General features: G+C 41.8%; 1 protein-coding gene across 3 annotated transcripts in view; it reads right to left on the bottom strand.

Moving 5' to 3' along the window:
* Positions 1-18,085, bottom strand: part of LOC137999528 (flap endonuclease 1-like) — a 125,731-nt gene that overhangs the window by 85,287 nt on the left and 22,359 nt on the right. For all 3 annotated transcript variants that reach the window (XM_068845315.1, XM_068845332.1, XM_068845324.1), the window contains exons 3-5: positions 17,339-17,398; positions 5,918-5,960; positions 1,338-1,401 (exon numbers count right to left, since the gene is read on the bottom strand). In XM_068845315.1, the coding sequence (XP_068701416.1) occupies positions 1,338-1,401; positions 5,918-5,960; positions 17,339-17,398 (167 nt within the window). The remainder of the gene's footprint in view (positions 1-1,337; positions 1,402-5,917; positions 5,961-17,338; positions 17,399-18,085) is intronic.

Here is an 18,085-nt window from a genome sequence, read left to right as displayed (position 1 = left end):
GATTTATTCAGATAATTTACAGTGTCTGGGTCATGGCTGGATATCTCTTTTAGCTGGCTATTTGCCGCTTCGGCTGCTCGGCAATAATCCATGCATTTCTCCAGTGTTAGCTGCGATGCTTGAAGTAGCTTTTTACAAAGGGCATTATCAGAAATTCCACATACTAGCCTGTCTCTGATCATTTCTTCTTTTAAAGTACCGAACGAACACGTGTCTGCCAATGTGCGGACTACAGTTGCGTAGGCGTCGATTGTCTCACCAGGCTCTTGTGATCTGTTATTAAAGTTGTAGCGCTCGTAAATAGTGTTAGTTTTACCTACGCAATAATTGTTCCACAGCTCTAAAACTTTGTCAATGCCACCGTGCTCTGCTTCGGACGCAAAGGGTAACCCACCGTGGATCTCTATAGCCTCAGACCCAATACAGGTGATAAAGGTGGCGACACAGTAATCTTGCGGTTTTAGGTACAAGCCTGTTATTGTCTTGTACGCTTTCCACGTTTGCAGCCAGTTTTTCCAATTTCTCGCCAGATTTCCTCGAAGTTCCAACCTTGTCGGTAACGGAACATTAGAGGTGAAGACTTGCTGTGTGGAATTTTAAGTCGGTGCTGTGCTGCTGCTTGTTGTTGGCAGAGTTGTGTCATTTGTGCTGGCGTCCATATTTGGTGAGGGTTTCGTCGCTAAATCTCATCAAAATCAATCCAAATTAAACTAAACGTGAGCGAAATCTTGCTGTACTTCTTGCTCAGAAGTTTACTTCTGACACCATGTAACGTTCTTAGCTCCAAACCGTGAAGAGAAACTGATAAATCACTTCAATCAAGCCCTTACGAGGTTTAGTACAATAGCACAGGGAGACCATTACATGATCAATTGGTTTCGTTTCTTGAAAAACAAAGCATTACTTCTTCAAGTTATATAATTTATTTAATTTACTGTCAAGGGACATACACTGTACTAGAAATTAGTACATGTTTTTTTGCAGAGTCATTGTTTTACCATAACTGAAACAACCCAAACCTTTAGCACATGTATGGAGCAGTTCTTGGAGTGTTAGGAGTTTTTCTTTGTCACAAGGAGTCAAGATCAAATGTAAGGTATCCTTGTGAATCTCTAGTCTCTCATTAATTTCATTTTTTTTCTTTATTTTTCTTAAGGATTCTAACTTAAATCCTCACATTTTCTTTTACTTTTTGCAACATACAGTAATGGTCGTAAGTGCTACCTGACATGACATTGAAGTAGCTGATGATGATGCAGACCTTGAAAATGATTGGGTTTTTCAGGAGCTTTACTTTATTTTACTTGCTGGCTACTGATAATTTTTTTGTCATTCACCTGCCTCCTCTGCTTCAGTCAATCCTTTCTGGGCTTCCTCACGTCTTTCTCTTCTTTTTGCGAGCTAAACATAAATAAAAATAAAAATAAAAAGATGCCACTCAATGAAGAGCCTTAACCTTTGACATCGTCATGATAACACTAAAGCAGAATAGAAATGAAAGTCAATAGTCCACATTGTGTATTCCTTCATTTAATGTCTGATTTGATTATTGCAACAATGTCATTACTTTTAGTAGAAAGTTGTACTTATTGATGACAAGCATTTTTAAAAGATGGCTCAAACCAGTTTCAACCTGCCAATGGTTACAGTACTCTCCATCAGTAAGCTACAAGATCTGTAGCTTACTGATGGTTGAACTTTTTTTATCAAAAGAGTGCACAAAAAATCTGTTGCTTAATTTTAACTGCAGTACCTGTTTCCACAAGAAGCCATTGATAACTTCTGCCAGGTGCAATTTATCAAGTACGGGTATACAGTTGTAAAATCGGAAAAGTGAGAAATTCTGTACATAACTGTAAATGGGTTTAGACATAAATGTTAAACTACCGTATGTTGCCCAGCATCCGACTGGCAACAGTATCTGACCAGTTAAAAAATAATTTCAATTTTTGCAAGGCCCTTATTAGTTCACAGATAATGAGGTACGTGTACACCAAAACAAAACGGCATTTGCAGAGGGCGCCATTCTGTTCAGGTGAGTGAATTTTTTGATGATTACCTAATATTTACACTTTTCCAGGGATCCATATTCATTTTTATCAAAGTCATCAGCCGGGCAAGTACGTCTTATGATGTACTTGCCCGGACAAATTTTGGGTTGCATAGGCAAAACATACGAACCGATAGGCAATGGTTGATAGAATTACTTGTAACTTGAGCATTTATGTTTTATTTTACACTCTCGTCAGAAATTACAAATTTTGACTCTGAAGCATTGTTATTTGCACCGTGGGAACCCGATTTGCAGTGGTCCATATCTGCCACAGCAAAATGTACTTGAATGCAGCTTACAAAGTTACCATTCAAAGACCCAAAGTTTGGACGCTCTTGTCTAGTGTCTTCCTTTTATATGCTATCAAGATTTTGTTTTTGCTGTTTGTAAGCAGCAGGTTCTTTTCCACTTTTTTCCTTTTTGATCACGAGTCACCCTTTGCTCGTTGCTAAACAACTTACTAACAACCATGCCAGCGGTGAAAATTGAGTCTGCTAAAAGCCTAGTGGTCCACCAGGCCAGCACTTATCTCCTGTTACTGCAGCATGAAGTGACTAGGAGTATTTTTACTCCCCCTGGATGGGATGCTTAGCCTAGTCCATTGCAGGGTAACCCCCAGCATTAAATTTGCCGCTACCCATTTATACATCGGGGTGAAGAGAGGCACTGTGAGAGTAAAGTGTCTTGCCCAAGAACACAACCCAGCCAGGGCTTGAACCTGGACCACTCAATCTGGTCTCCTGCATGCTTACTGTTACGGCACTGCACACATTGTTAGCTTTAATTGATCTTTTTTTAAAAGGATGTATCATAAGAATGTACTTAGTAAATGTAGGTGGTGCAGCTCTACACTGCCTATCCTAGGTTGGACGAAAACTGCAACCCTGGAAGCAACCGAATGCTGCGGCCGATTTAATTGCGGTAATGTGCCGCAAGGAAATAATGATACTTTGCAAAGCATTGTTTAATGTTATCACACCTAGCTCCCCAAGGTAAAGAATGAATACGTAAACTGTTTTTCACAGCACCGACACAAGACAACACGCTGTCATGAAAGCCTGTTTTGTTCGTCTCATTTCGCCGTGACAACCGAGAAGAGAGAATGTTGATGACTATCGTGCCTAATTCTTACATCGTTACATTTAATAATTTGTAACTTTTTCGCTATCATGATGAACTTAAGTCACCGCCAGTGCAGTCAGACAGGAGATATATTTAGAATCAAACACACTTCAAATTTTGCGTCCTGTCCAAATAGAAATGTTTACAGGATAGTTGTTGAAAAACTCCAACTATGAACTAAACCTTATCAATGACTCAAATATTATACCAGGGAAGAACTGTAACTGCATTCCTGAAGTTTGTTAAGCAACTCCTTGTCGTGTGTTAATTACGATCATTTCTGATTCAAAATATTACGTGGCAGGTCATTCAGCAGTTGAGCTTGAAATTCAGAAATACTCATTCCTCTGAATTAGAAAGATTAACTTAAATTAATGCTTCAACGACCACACTATAGAAAGAGTTCAAGCCTCTGCCAATTTAACGAGTTAAAACGTAAATAAACTAAGCTTCAAGCTTCTGTCAGGCAAGCGAGAGCGATAGCTCATGAAATACAAATGGAGAGCCACATAGCCCGAAGGGCTGACAATTAATTGTAAAGTTAATTATTTTTTTCCATCTTTCGGTTGATGAGATCGTAATGCCTTTCGAGTATCTTTCAAGGCCGGCCGCTCAATGAGTGGCGTCACAGACAAGAGATTTCTCAAATACGTGTAAATTTCTTGATAGAATTTCTGTTGATAGAATTTATACGATCTGTATTGAACAGATCTTGAACAATTTTTAGAAATCTTGACGTTTGCTGGAAAAAGAAAAATGAGAAATGCTTTTATTACAGGGATTTTATTAATATCATTGAATGTACCAACCATCGCAGATTGTAAATACGGCAAATATGCACACTAATTATCAATGCAATTGATTCGCAAGAATAAGCAGATTTCGTTGATAGCATTTGCCCTAAATAAAAGGAAAACCCTTATCCTCTCTTCACCACCGCGTAAATCAACCGGAAAAATCTAAGTGAAACCCTGGCTTTCGGTTACCGTAGACGAGGTTTTACCTCGGTCAAACTGGAGATTAAATCCGCAGTTTCACCTATTCAGAACTGTGGCAAATGCACAAATAGTTTCAAGCAGTATTGTAATGCAATAAAGTTTGTGTATAATTTAAATAAAAAAAACTTTACTTGATCTATGTGCAGTGTAATGCTACATGTATTGTGATACAACTCAATTTCCGTGAGTGGGAACCTTGAAAATGACCGTTTTATTGAAATCAGATGGTACACTCTGTAAAAACAATGAGATTCACATTAATGTATGTTAAATATCAAGTGAAAGCTCCAAATATCGTGTTTCAGGGGCCATTTCTTTCTGTGATCTGCGTATTTGCATCATCATAATTAATTTTTTTGCCGCATACAGGTCAATTTTGCTGCCGGTCAGTTGTCATTTTCGTTTTATATCTTTTTTAGTACCTTTCCGTAGTTCTTAGTTAACGGGGACCTAGATGTTAAGGCAGTGGGCAAGGTTCCTTTTGTATATGTTTCCAGTTTTCCTAATCTTCTTCATGTTGTTACTTGGGACTATCATTATTTTTTTGGCTGGTCATTATTTTTTTTGCATTATTTTCTTTAGCTTTACGGCATCTGTTTGACTTAAGAACAACTGATTGCCAGCTACATGTATACTTACCCTGGGTTTGATCAATCGCTTGTGGTTACAAGGAGAATTTGGTGCATGGCGCATTGGTGGTGGGATGGTTTCCCTGATCTTGGCCTAGGCCATGCACATAAATACAATTGAAACGTGAGCATTTATTTATTGCTGAAAAGAATTGCATAAAGTGAATTCAAAATATCAACTTTTCCACATAGGGAAAAACATGTAGCTGAAGCAACGATACATTCCTTCCTCGATTCATGTTTACGGCATAGTAAGTCTTTCGTCGGAATACCTTTGTGAACAACAACAAATAATCACCTGAAGCAGAGAATTCAGCAGATGGTCATTGTTATTGTGATTTGTCACGCAATCCATAAGTTAATTAGCTGACTTGAATCAGATCATCAGATGGTGCAAATACGCAGATCATACCTAGAAATGGAATGCTATAATCGGCTGGTTTAAAGTCGATTTTTAAGTCATATTAAGGTAAAACTCATCGTTTTTGTCATGAGGTTTAAAAAAAAAACAGTTATTTCTCTAGGTACCACATGTTCCACAGGTTCTGCGATCTACAGTTCAACAAGTTAGTCTCACCTTGTGAGTGTTGCTTTCACACGGCATTTTGCATAACTACCGGATGCAGAAGTTAGAAAGGGCCAATACTCAGTTCGTAAGTCGATTTATATTTTCCAAATGCTAATGCCAAAGTACTTTGAAAGAGCAAAGGGAAACAAAAAGATCTCTTCCTCCCTGAAGGTTGCGTTTAATTGCATTATTATTCCTGTGGTCGGATACTGGGCAGCAATTGGGCACCCGTAGAAATGCAAATTTCACCACAGAAATGAAGGTAAAAATGCAAAGCTTGTTTTTATCATATCAGAGACAAAATATATTGCCTCAGGACCAAATTTCACAGCTCTTGTGGCTGAGGAAAAAAATTATAGCACTTTTAAACTGAAGTGGTCGGATACTGGGACACATACTGTATATACAAATGACCAAAAGGCAGAAACAAAAGTTGTGGCAGCAGCGAACCACATTTACAAACTGTAAATGCTTCTCGTTGAGTTTGTTAACACGATACAAAACTACTATGTATATACCTTAAAATTGTTATCATTGAATTATTTACCTCTCCAGATTTCATATGAGGTGGCTTGCCATCAAAAACATACCTGCAGATTACGAAAAACAAATTAATTTATTTTTGAGAGGGAAAGTTCAGCACATTTGACCCTAACTATCAATTCAATGCACTTAGAAGTGCCTTTAACTTGTGACATTCAACAGTTACTGTTACTGTTTTTCAGTCAGGGAAAGACCAAAATGAATCATTAACATACAACTTCATAAAAAAAAACTATGTGCATACAGTAAAGGTTGATTCTTTTACTCTTTTCGCTTAAAGCAACAAATTCTCAGTCTGGCAACATACCTAGACACAATATTTTAAATAACTTTAATTTTGTCCATATCAAAAACAATTATTTCATGAACTACAGTGCAAATGTTACTAGTCTCACTGAATCTGTAACAAGAATTAATCTGTAACTATTTTCAAATTTTGAACAATATTCCATTAGGTAAAATAATACATGTAAATCAGTTTGAAACTGATGGCAAGTGAGTGAATCCGTAAGCAATACAATTAAACGCAGCCTGCAAAATTAATGTTCTTCAAGACTGGGTTCACATCAAAGGTTGTCTTCTTTTAGCTTTGGACTAAATATCACTCATAATCCTTAAATTCACTCTCTCAAAAACACAGTATATACTTAAAAAGGGACAATGACTTGCAAATGAGTTCCAAAGAACAGAAATATGTCTAACACATTCAAAATTCAATGAAATATGAAGACTGTTTACACAGCTCGTTAGCGGAAATACCAATTATTTCCAGAAATTGCATAAATTACTGTGATGTTCCCTCCTCCCATTTTTCTTTCTTGGGGGAGGGTATGGCTACACGTAGGCTGCCATCATGTTCATATCACCATCAACAGTGGGGCCACTGGTAACATGATTCACTTTTCCTCTCTTCAGAAGCTAGGAGTTGAAGGAATTGAAATTCTTAGAGTGGCCAGTCGACACACCAGGCTGATGGATCTTCCCCATTAAAGGTCATTGGTGCAACCAAGTTCTCCTCACCCGCGGAAACCATGTGTTCCAGTTTGTAAGTGCAAAATCTGGAAGTAGAGGTCCTTGCTACTATCCCTTTTATGACATCACTGTTCATCCTGCTGAATGCCTGATTACTATTGATGATGGTACCTCTCTCCTACACCACTCGCCTGTTGACTGTTCAGCACAGCAAGCTGCACGTCGCGCTGTAGATCTTCATGCTCGTGCAAATTCAACCACGCGATGGCCTGGCAACTACATTGAGTTGGAACTTCCACAAAGTTTACGTCCAGACTCATTTCATACATTGGAGCCACATGTCGATATTGATCACGTCTGGCTTACAACCACTTCAGAACTGTGGCCCCTCCTGGTATCATTTCCAGCATTGTAAGCAGCATTCGAATTCCAAACTTAACCAGTGAATCTATTCACTAAGATGCCATGAACATTTTTGCCAAGTCAACCCAGCATTCACCCCTAATCATAATGAGCAGCTTCAAAGCCCAGCTGTCAACCATCAGCAGACGACACCCCAATCACCTTCACCGCTTGTTACTAGCTTCTCATCAGGTGTACGGTTTGACCCAGAAAACCTTTACAGCCATATTTGCAGTTGTCATTAGCTCCCTCCTGAGTGACTTTGAGACTGTTTTTGATTCCCTGATTCAAGGTAAAATGATGCTAAGGGCCCCTTTAAAGCTAAGGTGAACATGTGTGCAGTTGAACCCCCTGAACGTTAGGGCCACCTCCCTCAATATGCCGGAACAAGCTTCACGGTCATCAGAACTAATTTAAAGAGTTAGAGAAGCTGGGAGTCTTCAAACAACCAGAGGAAATCAACATAACTGTAATCTGTCGTTCCTGGTAAAAAAAAAGTAACAGTGGTTACCACCTGGTCACCTGCTTTGCACATGTTGGCAGACATAGCAAGCGTCAGCCCTCACTTATGCCCGATCTTGATGCCACCCTCCGCTAAATTCCTCAGTGGAAACACATTGTCACCACAGATATCACAAGTGCCTTTTATCAAATCCCTCTGGCACATGAAACACTGCAGCATAACCACTCCCTTCCATGGGATCCGGGTTTATGCCTGTTCAGTGATGGTTATGGCAGGTAGAGAAACCACCCTGGAAGAGCTAATATGTTGTGTCCTTGGTGCTCTTATCCATGAAGGAATAGTCCCCAAGATTGCCAATGATCTCTACTGCTGCACCAACTCTCCAGACGGATTAATACCAACTGGAAACAAATATTCCAGGCCTTATTCAATTGCAACCTCAAAGTCTCTGCTCCCAAAAACTGTTATCAACCCCACATCTACTACTGCTGCATGCAAAGTGTGAGCTCGTGTCATACCCCAGTGCTCTGCCTTACGTACAGCACTTGACACTTTAGTTACATGACATGAGTCTATGAGAAGATCAACTGGGCTGATGATGTCCTTACACCTTTTCATCACGCCCAATCTGCTTTTCCCTCCAGCCAAATCATCACCCTCCCTCACCCTGACAACCAGTTATGGATCATCACTGATGGTGCTGTCAAGTCTCCAGGTATTGCTGCCACACTGTACGTGACTCGTGCCAATAAGCTCCTGCCGCTGGCTGGGTTCTTAAGCGCAAAACTCCACAGTCGTCAAGCCACTTGGCTCCCGCACATCATCCAGACACCAGCCTGTATCCTCACCAACAGTAAACTGGTGAGTTTTCCTCTAGTACAAATGTTGCAATGTTTCTCTCAATCATCAGTAGGTACCAGGCCTCCATTCGTCATGCTGCTGGAGCTGCTATCCTTCCCTCCAAATTTGCCACTCAGAATGCCCCCGAATGCCACAATCCTACTTGGCAAGTCTGCAGCTTCATCCAACCAGGGATTCTGTGGTTCTCCGTACATCTGACCAGAGCACCCTCTCGGGAAAAGCAAAACTCCCATTCACTACCACAGTCGCTTAGCTCGCCAACCAGGTGGAATGCCCTGGCCTATGGCACACCTACGTGAACATGCCCATCTCACCAGATGCATATGAGTGAGAACATGAACTTTTATGAAGTGAGCAAATATTAAAGATGTAAAACCTTATGTTAATGTCACTACAATTGCTTCTGATGGTTTACAGCTGTTTTGTTCTCAGACACTGGTGCCTACATACGTGCATCATCGTCCCTTGCCAACTCCTTGACAGCCTTTTCACCGCTTTGCACGTTCACCTTAGTGACCACCTTAGTCACCTCACGAGCCACCACCTGAAGTTGGGGGGTATTTACATGAGACTGGGACAAACTCAGGCTAGCATGAGTTTTTATCGGCCTCTACATTTCTTCTTTTGCATTTACATGAGACTGGCATGACAATGAACTCACGCTGGTCTAAGTGACTTCGTTGGTCGACTGAGACGAGAAACCCTCGTACCAGTGTTACATGTAGTTCATACTGGTCTCACGTAAATGATAACAAATCTCCAATCGAGTCCAGAGATTCTAGGCCTGTATGATTTTGGGTCTGCGATATACTTATTAGACATTTCGTCCGGGTTTATGCAAACGGCTGCGAAAATTTCCTGCCCAACAAGGGGCACCTGCGATGCACTGATCAGCCTGTGTTTTGAAATGGGACCATTGGACGGTCCTCTGGCTGCTCCTTGTTTTGTGGCCATTGACAAGAACTCAGTCCTTCAAGACCAAAGAATTGCCATTAAAATAGGCAGAATCAAAAATTGAAACAAGAATCCTGTTGCAGAAAAAGCCATCCAAGATCTTGAATTTGAACTCCTTCAACAAGATCTTCATGGTGGTCCAATTTTCCCTGTTGTACTATTGGACCTTGCTACGAAGTGCCAAGAGATACCCCTCCCCATCTGCCTCATTGCTCAAACAGCAAATGCTTTGGCAACAACGAGGATGAAAATGACCCTTCATCCCCATCATTCTCCTCAAAGCACGCTCCTTCCACTCCCAAGTCACCTCCGTACCTGAACACAGCTGACCCATTGCCCCCACCCACCCCACCTCCGGTACCACAACAAGTTGCAAAAATAGTGGAGACACTTCACCTTCTTGGGGCATTACTTTACCTATTATCTCTCACACTGCAGCCTCCCTCCCCCCTTATCAGTGTTGCTTGCAAGACAAAACAAATGTTGCAAACTTAAACAGTCAACATTGAAAGGAGGAGAGGGGAGAGGAAGTGGGAAAGGTTAAATTCAAGATACAGCAGGTATTGGAAGCTACAAAAGGTGTTTTTTAATGAAAGTGTCTCAACAACCTTGCAACTTGTTGTCTGAGTTGGTTGTCACTGTATTACCATACTGTCACTTTGTTCATTGGTACAGGAAGGCGTATAATAATTTGCGTTTAATATGGTGTTTCGAAAAAAAAGGTTTCATTCTCCGATCTGCTGTGAATGGAAAATGGCCACCAATAAAGTGGATTTTGGCGGGGTTTCAGTATGACGCAATTTGAAGCCATTTCACTGCTTTCTGTGAGTGAAGTCGAAAATACACATAATTTGGTACATAAAAAGGTGTGATTTCCATCCTTTCGCTTTTTGCAGTACGCTAGAAATATCCTGGAACCGATTTTGAAATAGGTAATTTGCCTTAAACAAATATATTTCGGTCGACACATGGCATCTCAAACACATGCAACATGTACAAAATTAGCTGTTGTTTACATAATTATGAGAAAGAGACATTACCTCTCCTTTAACCGTGATTGCATGCCATTTAAAGGGAACATCCACTTTCCGAAAAATCAATTCTTAGCAAACATTGTTTTTCAAAGTTACGTTTTCATAGAGGCCCATTTGTAACATTACTTATTGCTTTTGGGTTAGTCTGCTTCCAGAGAAGGGATTGCTAACGCTTAGCAGCAAGTCTTCTAAGTGACGTGTCGGGTACAGGCTAATTCCATGTTCTTTGGAATGACCGACTGAGCACAATGATAAAAAGAAACCACCCGATTGTGCTAAATCCTTTGCAAGATTTGTTTTACACTGAGATACAAAAGTGAACAAAATTGAACCGGCTACACATTATGACATTTATATGAAACGGTCTACACGGTCTACCACAACTTTTCACTGAGAAAATAATATGATATCATATTTCTTGCTGTTGCGATGGTAGACCATTGGCAAATGAAATAGACGATATGTACAGGATTTCTAACGGTGTGAACTTTATTATGAATCATCTGGTAATGTATTGGATTGAGTAGAAAAGAAAGTATTAGTATTTGAATTGTGCTGTTTGCTGGAAGATACGATTTGCAACTGTAACGCCACCATCCCCATTGACGCCACCAAGGAACACAATAAATTGTATTGTGTTACATAATAAATCATGAGCCATGTGCAACTTTCAGAGCATCAGATCTGCGAAGCAAAATACTTTGCTTGCTTTAGTATTTGGTACGGAGTCTTCTGCTAGCGATGATAAGTCCAAACACTTGAAAATCAATGCCACCATATGTCAATAATTAATATCCCTTTGTGTTCGGTACAATGTGCTTTGCACTTCAGGTGAAAACTTCTGAAATGTTTCAGAGCTTATATGATATCTAACTATTGTTTCTTTAGTTCCTTCTTTTCTACATTGAAAATTTCCCTATAGGATTCAAATCCAGACTGGCAACAAGTTGCAAAAATATGTAGTGGAGAAACTTCACCTTCTTGGGGCGTTATTAATTTACCTATCTCTCACACTGCACCCTCCCTGCCCCCTTATCAGTGTTGCTAGCAAGACAAACAAAATGTTGCAAACTTAAACAGTCAACATTGAAAGGGGGAGTGGGAAAGGGAAGTGGGAAAAGATTAAATTCTAGATAAGGCAGGTATTGGAAGTGAATGAAATTGTCTCAATACTGATAATTTCTCAACTTGTTGCAGCTACTCTTCCTGCACCAACACATTCTCACCAAACCCCCATGGACAGATACCAATACTGCACCATTACAACTTCCCCACGACCAGTGTGACCATGATAACACACCCAAATGGTTTTAAATGCACAATTGCCGCCTTCCACACTACATGTACCTTGAGGACTACAGGTGTATGTACTGTATAAGAATGACCTCTCAAACCCCTCCCTTCTGTTCTTACAAGAGAGAAAAAAAGACAGTTGCGCTATTAGGCATTGTTGTGTTAATTCATCAGAGTGAGTGAGCTGTATTTACCCAGAAGCCTTTGCTCTGCTGATGCTGTTCCTGTTGTTGATAATCCACCATCATTGCTTGGATTGTGCTCCTGGTGTGACTACTTTGTTGACTGGTGCACACTAGAAAGCACATTTACTAACTTAGAACAGACTCCACTACCGGCACCACACAAACAGCTTATTTACAAATCCAACACATACATGAAACAATGACAGAGCTCCAGACCTTCACTGGAAGATGTACCAATCACAGTCTTCCCAGCCTGATTTCAGTCTTCACAACTGATTTGACAGACCATTAAATCTTGTTTCTACTAACTAACCTATTAGGTCAAAGACATGAGTGCTTATATGATTAACTGACACAGCACAAATCAATTGCCCCTGAGGATGACTTCTTCTCAGATTATCAAAACATCTCACATTGTCACCAAAAACAGTCCTTCTCAGGACGATTACAGTTTCAGTTAAGTTGAATTGAAGGAGGGCTTCCTTTATCTGGAAGTGGATGAAGATTCCTGTTAGTAGCACAGAATGCTCTTTGGAATAATGAACATCATCAGCAATGACAGAGTAGTCCACTGAGCACACTATTGATGGCTCAAAAGTTATGTGCTCCTGTGACACCAAGACTCATTGGCCAGGTTATTATTTAAATCTGCTGGTGTCTTGAAAAAGCAGTCAAGGGAAAACAGCCTCCCACTTAACTTTTTTCACTGTCAGTGAATGGCTGTGGATTATACTCTTGTTCAGCAGCATTCTTTACCTGTTACAGTACTGTGCAAAAGTACAGTGTAATGCAAGTGATTTCTGACGAAATTCCTGGCTTTTCGCAGCTTTTCAAGGAAATTTCGTTTGAAACACCCCACCCAAGTTCTGGAGTTTATGGGAATTACCCTTGACTCTGTCCAAATGCAAGCTCGGCTTCCTGAGGATAAGTTAATACGGACCCGCACCCTACTTTCCACATGGTCCTCAAAAAGGGCCTGTGTTTTGCGCGATCTCCAGTCCCTCATTGGGTCTTTACAGTTTGCTTGCAAGGTTATCTCACCCGGAGGCCCCTTCATGCAACGCATAATCAACCTAACCCACAATGTCTCCAACCCTGGGCAACTCATTTACCTTAACAGAGAGTTCAGGAAAGATGTTGTCATGTGGCAACTTTTTCTTGACCATTGGAATGGGGTCAGTCTGTTTCTCCCCCCCTTCACCGAACAATCCCCTGATATCCATCTTTATACCGATGCTGCAGGTTCTATTGGCTTTGGAGCCTTTTTCGATAATCAGTGGTCTCAAGGTTCATGGCTTCCAGGTCACCACCTTAACCCTGTCACTGGCATTAGCATTACCTGGCAGGAGCTTTACCCTATCTACCATGCCTGCATGCTCTGGGGCCCCATGTGGGCCAATAGGAGAATTTGTTTTCGTTGCGATAACCAAGCAACCGTCACTATTCTATCCACTAAGAGCTCCCGAATTCTCCGCATTCTTTAAACCCTCCTCTTCTACTTTACCTTTACCTCCAAACATGTGCCTGGAGTCGACAATGGCATTGCTGACAGCCTGTCTCGATTTCAGATGTCCCGCTTTCGCCGGCTTGCACCACATGTATCGCCAGTTCCATGCCCGATCCCTCTTTTCCTGACCAAGGTTTGACCGTACAGGCCGCCACCTATATCTTCAAGTCCATCGCCACCTCAACTCGTCGGACATATTCCACCGGTGAGCGCCATTTCATTCAGTTCTGCCTTTCCCACAAGCTCATTTCCCCCCAACACCCTTTTCTACCTGCCCACGAGTCCACCCTGATCCATTTTGTTACTCATCTGTCCAACACAGTCTCTTACGGCACAATTAAAGTTTATCTGGCAGCAATCAACAACCTTCACATTGAGTTTGGCTGTCCCCTGGACCTTTTCGGCAATGCCAGTCCTTCACAAAACTTTGAGGGGGATCAAACTTTCCCATGGCACTGCAAAGAAGGCTCGCTACCCGATCACCTCTTTGGTTCTCCATAGAATCAATACTAAGTTACAACCATTTCAGTCTTCCGATGTTGACTCTTCTATGCTATGGGCTGCATTTACCCTTAAATTTTTTGGCTTTTTAATGGCAATTTCGACCCTCAGTCCCATCTTGCTAGAACCGACATCTCTTTCCACCCCAACATCCTTCACCTATTTCATTTGACATCGTAATCAAAAAGTCAAAAACTGACCCTTTCCGGGAGACAGCCAAGCTCACTATCGCAAGGTCATACTCAGACGTATGTGCGGTCACTGCTCTGCAAGATTATATGCTCCAAGCTGCAACTCGAGACCCTGGCCGGCCACTCTTCAGATTCTCCTGTGGACTCAATCTCACCCGGACTTCACTCACCAACAACTTAAGGACTCTCCTAAACCTCTGCAACATTGACAGTTCCTGCTATGCCTCTCACAGTTTTAGAATTGGTGCCGCTACAACCGCTGGAGCCGCTGGCATTCCCAACTGGCTAATCAAAACTCTGGGTCGCTGGAAATCTAATGTATACCAAGTTTACATCAGGAACCCCAAGGAAACACTATGTAAAGTCCCCCAGTCACTGGCCTCCTGCTCCTCCTGTTAACAAATCCCCCAGGAATCTTTGAGAACACTAGAGTGTCTCATTGACATTTGCGTTCAGTAATGTACTATGGCAGTTGCTTGGATAAGTTTATCTTATTTTTTCGTGTAGTTCTAAACCTATAGTGTTTCCACTTATGGCCCCAGCAATTGTGTTTGCATCCATCCCAATCTTGGTCACGTAGATCTGCGCTATCCCCCCCCCCCCCCCAACCCATTTCTCTCAGGTGTTTCGATGTACCCGCCTTCCATTCCTCTGTTCACCACATGCCATAGGTGGAATCACTATCCTTAGCTTAATGCCATATTTCCCTTAAAACAGACCCAAAACAAAAAAAAAAAGCCTATTTGGCCTCTTTGGGCTTTCGGTTAGATTCTCTTTCTTTGGGCTCTCTGCCCTTGCAAGTCCACCTTGGTCTATGGTAAAGGACTACCCTACCAGAAATGTTTTGTGCGAGGGACTTTATCCCCTCCAGTCTTTATGTAACGCCCATATGGTTTGGGTTCTTTCCGCTCATGTCATGGTTTTGTATAGTTCTAAACGTATAGCGTTTTCACCCATGGTCACCAAAAACAAAACAAAACAAAAAAAAAAACAAAGAAAAAAACAAAAAACAAATTCAAAACATAACAAATAACAGGAACAAGGCCCATTCAACACTTTGGGGCTCTCTGTGACATTCTCGCTTGGGGCTGTCTGCCCCTTTCAAGTTCATGTTGTTCTATGGTTAATGAGTATTTTGACAGCAATGTTTTGCGCGAGGGTCCTATCCCCTCCAGTTGAATGTTTTGTGCGAGGGTCCTATCCCCTCCAGTCTTTGTACGATGGCCACTGGTTTTTACAAACAAGGCCCATTCGACCGCTTTCTGTGACATTGTCTTTGGGCTTTCTGCCCTTTTCAAGTTCAAGTCATCAGCCTCCTCAAAACCGGCCGGTCGACGGCTCAATGAGCCACCTCCTCAGAAAGCTTGACCGTCTCCTTCCAGTCAGATAATGTCAGACACAACACATTTCTATCTCGAACGTGAAGTCACTGGAGATATTATAAAAGATTGAAAAAAGTTTGTTTGACATACAAATTTGCGTCCCCAATATTTTTTTGCGTCGTGCACATTTAATGTTTATTTAACTAACATTCCACTATTTCTTATCAGACTCCAAGCAAGTGTCAATTCCTATACGTGAAATTTTGTCACTTTAAATCCCCCAGATTGCACTAAATTGCATCTGTGAATGTCTAAATTTTAAAAATTCCCTAAGGGAGCATGCCCCCAGACCCCCCTAGAACCTTGTGTCCTTTGGGCACTCGCTTTGGTGCCTTTAGCGCCAAACCGTCTCCACTTTCCTTATGACCTGCTCCCCAAAAATATTTTGAGAAGGCTGTGTCATACTACGATTAATAAGTATTTAGACAGAAATGTTTTGCATGAGGGTCCTATCCCCTCCAGCCAAATGTTTTGTGCGAGGGTCCTACCCCCTCCAGTCTCTGTGCGATGCCCATTGGCTTGCGTTCTTTATGCTCATGTGGTGACCCCTATCTCCACTCGTGGGTTCTCTCCTTTCACCCTTTGGGCAGGCAATGTTCGCTTTTCGCTATTGCAACTCATAGAGATGGGGTCATTCTTTCTCCCTGTCAAGTGGGAGCAAAACCACTAAATGGGCTTCGCGCAGGGCACTCGTCGTCTATCTCGGCGTTTTGGGCGGGGAATTGCTGCCTGCGGCACCCCTTCAGCCCTGTGCTGAAGCCCCATTAGGGAGGGGGCATATTGTTACTCTGCTGGACTGGGTTGGGACTTGGCCCCAGGACATTATGCCAGCAACTATGCCCGCCTTGCAATACAGGCATGAGGCACCCCCTCGGCTAGGTGCTGAAGCCCCGTTAGGGAGGGGGCATATTGTTACTCTGCTGGACTGGGTTGGAACTTGGCCCCAGGACATTATGCCAGCAACTATGCCCGCCTTGCAATACAGGCATGAGGCACCCCCTCGGCTAGGTGCTGAAGCCCCGTTAGGGAGAGGGCATATTGTTACTCTGCTGGACTGGGTTGGGACTTGGCCCCAGGACATTATGCCAGCAACTATGCCCGCCTTGCAATACAGGCATGAGGCACCCCCTCGGCTAGTTGCCGAGGCCCCTCACCCGGTGGTCCATACCGGTGGTGGGTATTATCCGCCCCTTGCCAGTACATTCCCTGCCCCTTGTTTACACCCAAGGTGTGTCTATTGTCTTTTATTGCACACCTAAGCATTAAATAGAAATATTGTGTTTTTAAATTGTAAACGTCTTACTTTTGTTTTGAAACAACAATAAGCAAGTCTAGGGAAGCAAGTCTGGACAGACAGAGGATTACATAATGCACGGTTGAGTTTGCTGGTTCTCTACTGTGCTGCACGAACTTTTTTCCTTCAGCTACTCTAGCTTTCCTTTCACATCATCGCCCAGTGTTTGATTTGATCTGCGTAATTTGCAGTCCAAACCTTTATTAGTAGAACACTTTTGCGCAACAACAAAAATCACAATGTTGTCTTGTACCATGCAAGGTAGTACCAATGCAAAGACACAGCAACTTTTGTGAGTTTCTTTGAAGGATACAAAATCTTGCTGCAGGTGTCCAAATTTATCTGACGTAGTGCCTTAATTAGTGGTTAGTCATTAAGATACTTACACAGGTTTGATTCCATTTTCCACCATCCTGATTGTTCTGTAGAACATACCCATCAAATGGCTAAAAAATCAGAAAAACACAATTAAGTTGAGCAACAACAGATCGGAATACAATTATAGTGAATACTGAAATCTCTTTTGGATTACAACATCACCAAAACTTAGTCTTCAGCAGCATGACTTAATTAATCTTTCATAAATGGATATCCACAACCGGCAAGTGTAAAGTGCAGACTGGACTCTGCAGACCAGTAATCTGCAGACCAATAAGTTGCAGCTCAGTAATCTGCTGACTAGAATCTACCTACATGTAGTATTGATTCAGAATAAAATGTGACCCTCCACGCAAAAAGGGGGCTTATCCAAATTTCACGCTATGGCTATTTTCACAGTCCTGGCCATGAAATTGTAAAAAATTAATGGAATGCGAGTGTTGTTTTCCTTTTATGCCGTGAAATATTTCACGCCGTGAAAAAGGTCACAGTCACTGTGAAAATATTTCACGCCGTGAAAACAGGTCATGAAACAAAGTGAACTTCTTGCATAAACATCAATCTGTTACCCTGAACATTATGCCATCATTGTCACCCAGCCTGCAAAGGTTTTACTGCAAGCATTATTGGAAGTCTTTCTGAATCGGCTATCTTTCAGCGAATTGCCAACTCGGGATTGGAACATACTCTTGGCCATCCTCACCAGTGGGCTTATAAAAAGGGCCACTCAACTGAATTATTGTTGGTAAAAATGA

This window comes from Montipora foliosa, chromosome 1, assembly GCF_036669935.1.
Source record: "Montipora foliosa isolate CH-2021 chromosome 1, ASM3666993v2, whole genome shotgun sequence".
NCBI classification, from domain to species: domain Eukaryota; kingdom Metazoa; phylum Cnidaria; class Anthozoa; order Scleractinia; family Acroporidae; genus Montipora; species Montipora foliosa.
This window is presented reverse-complemented; position numbering and strand designations above follow the sequence as displayed.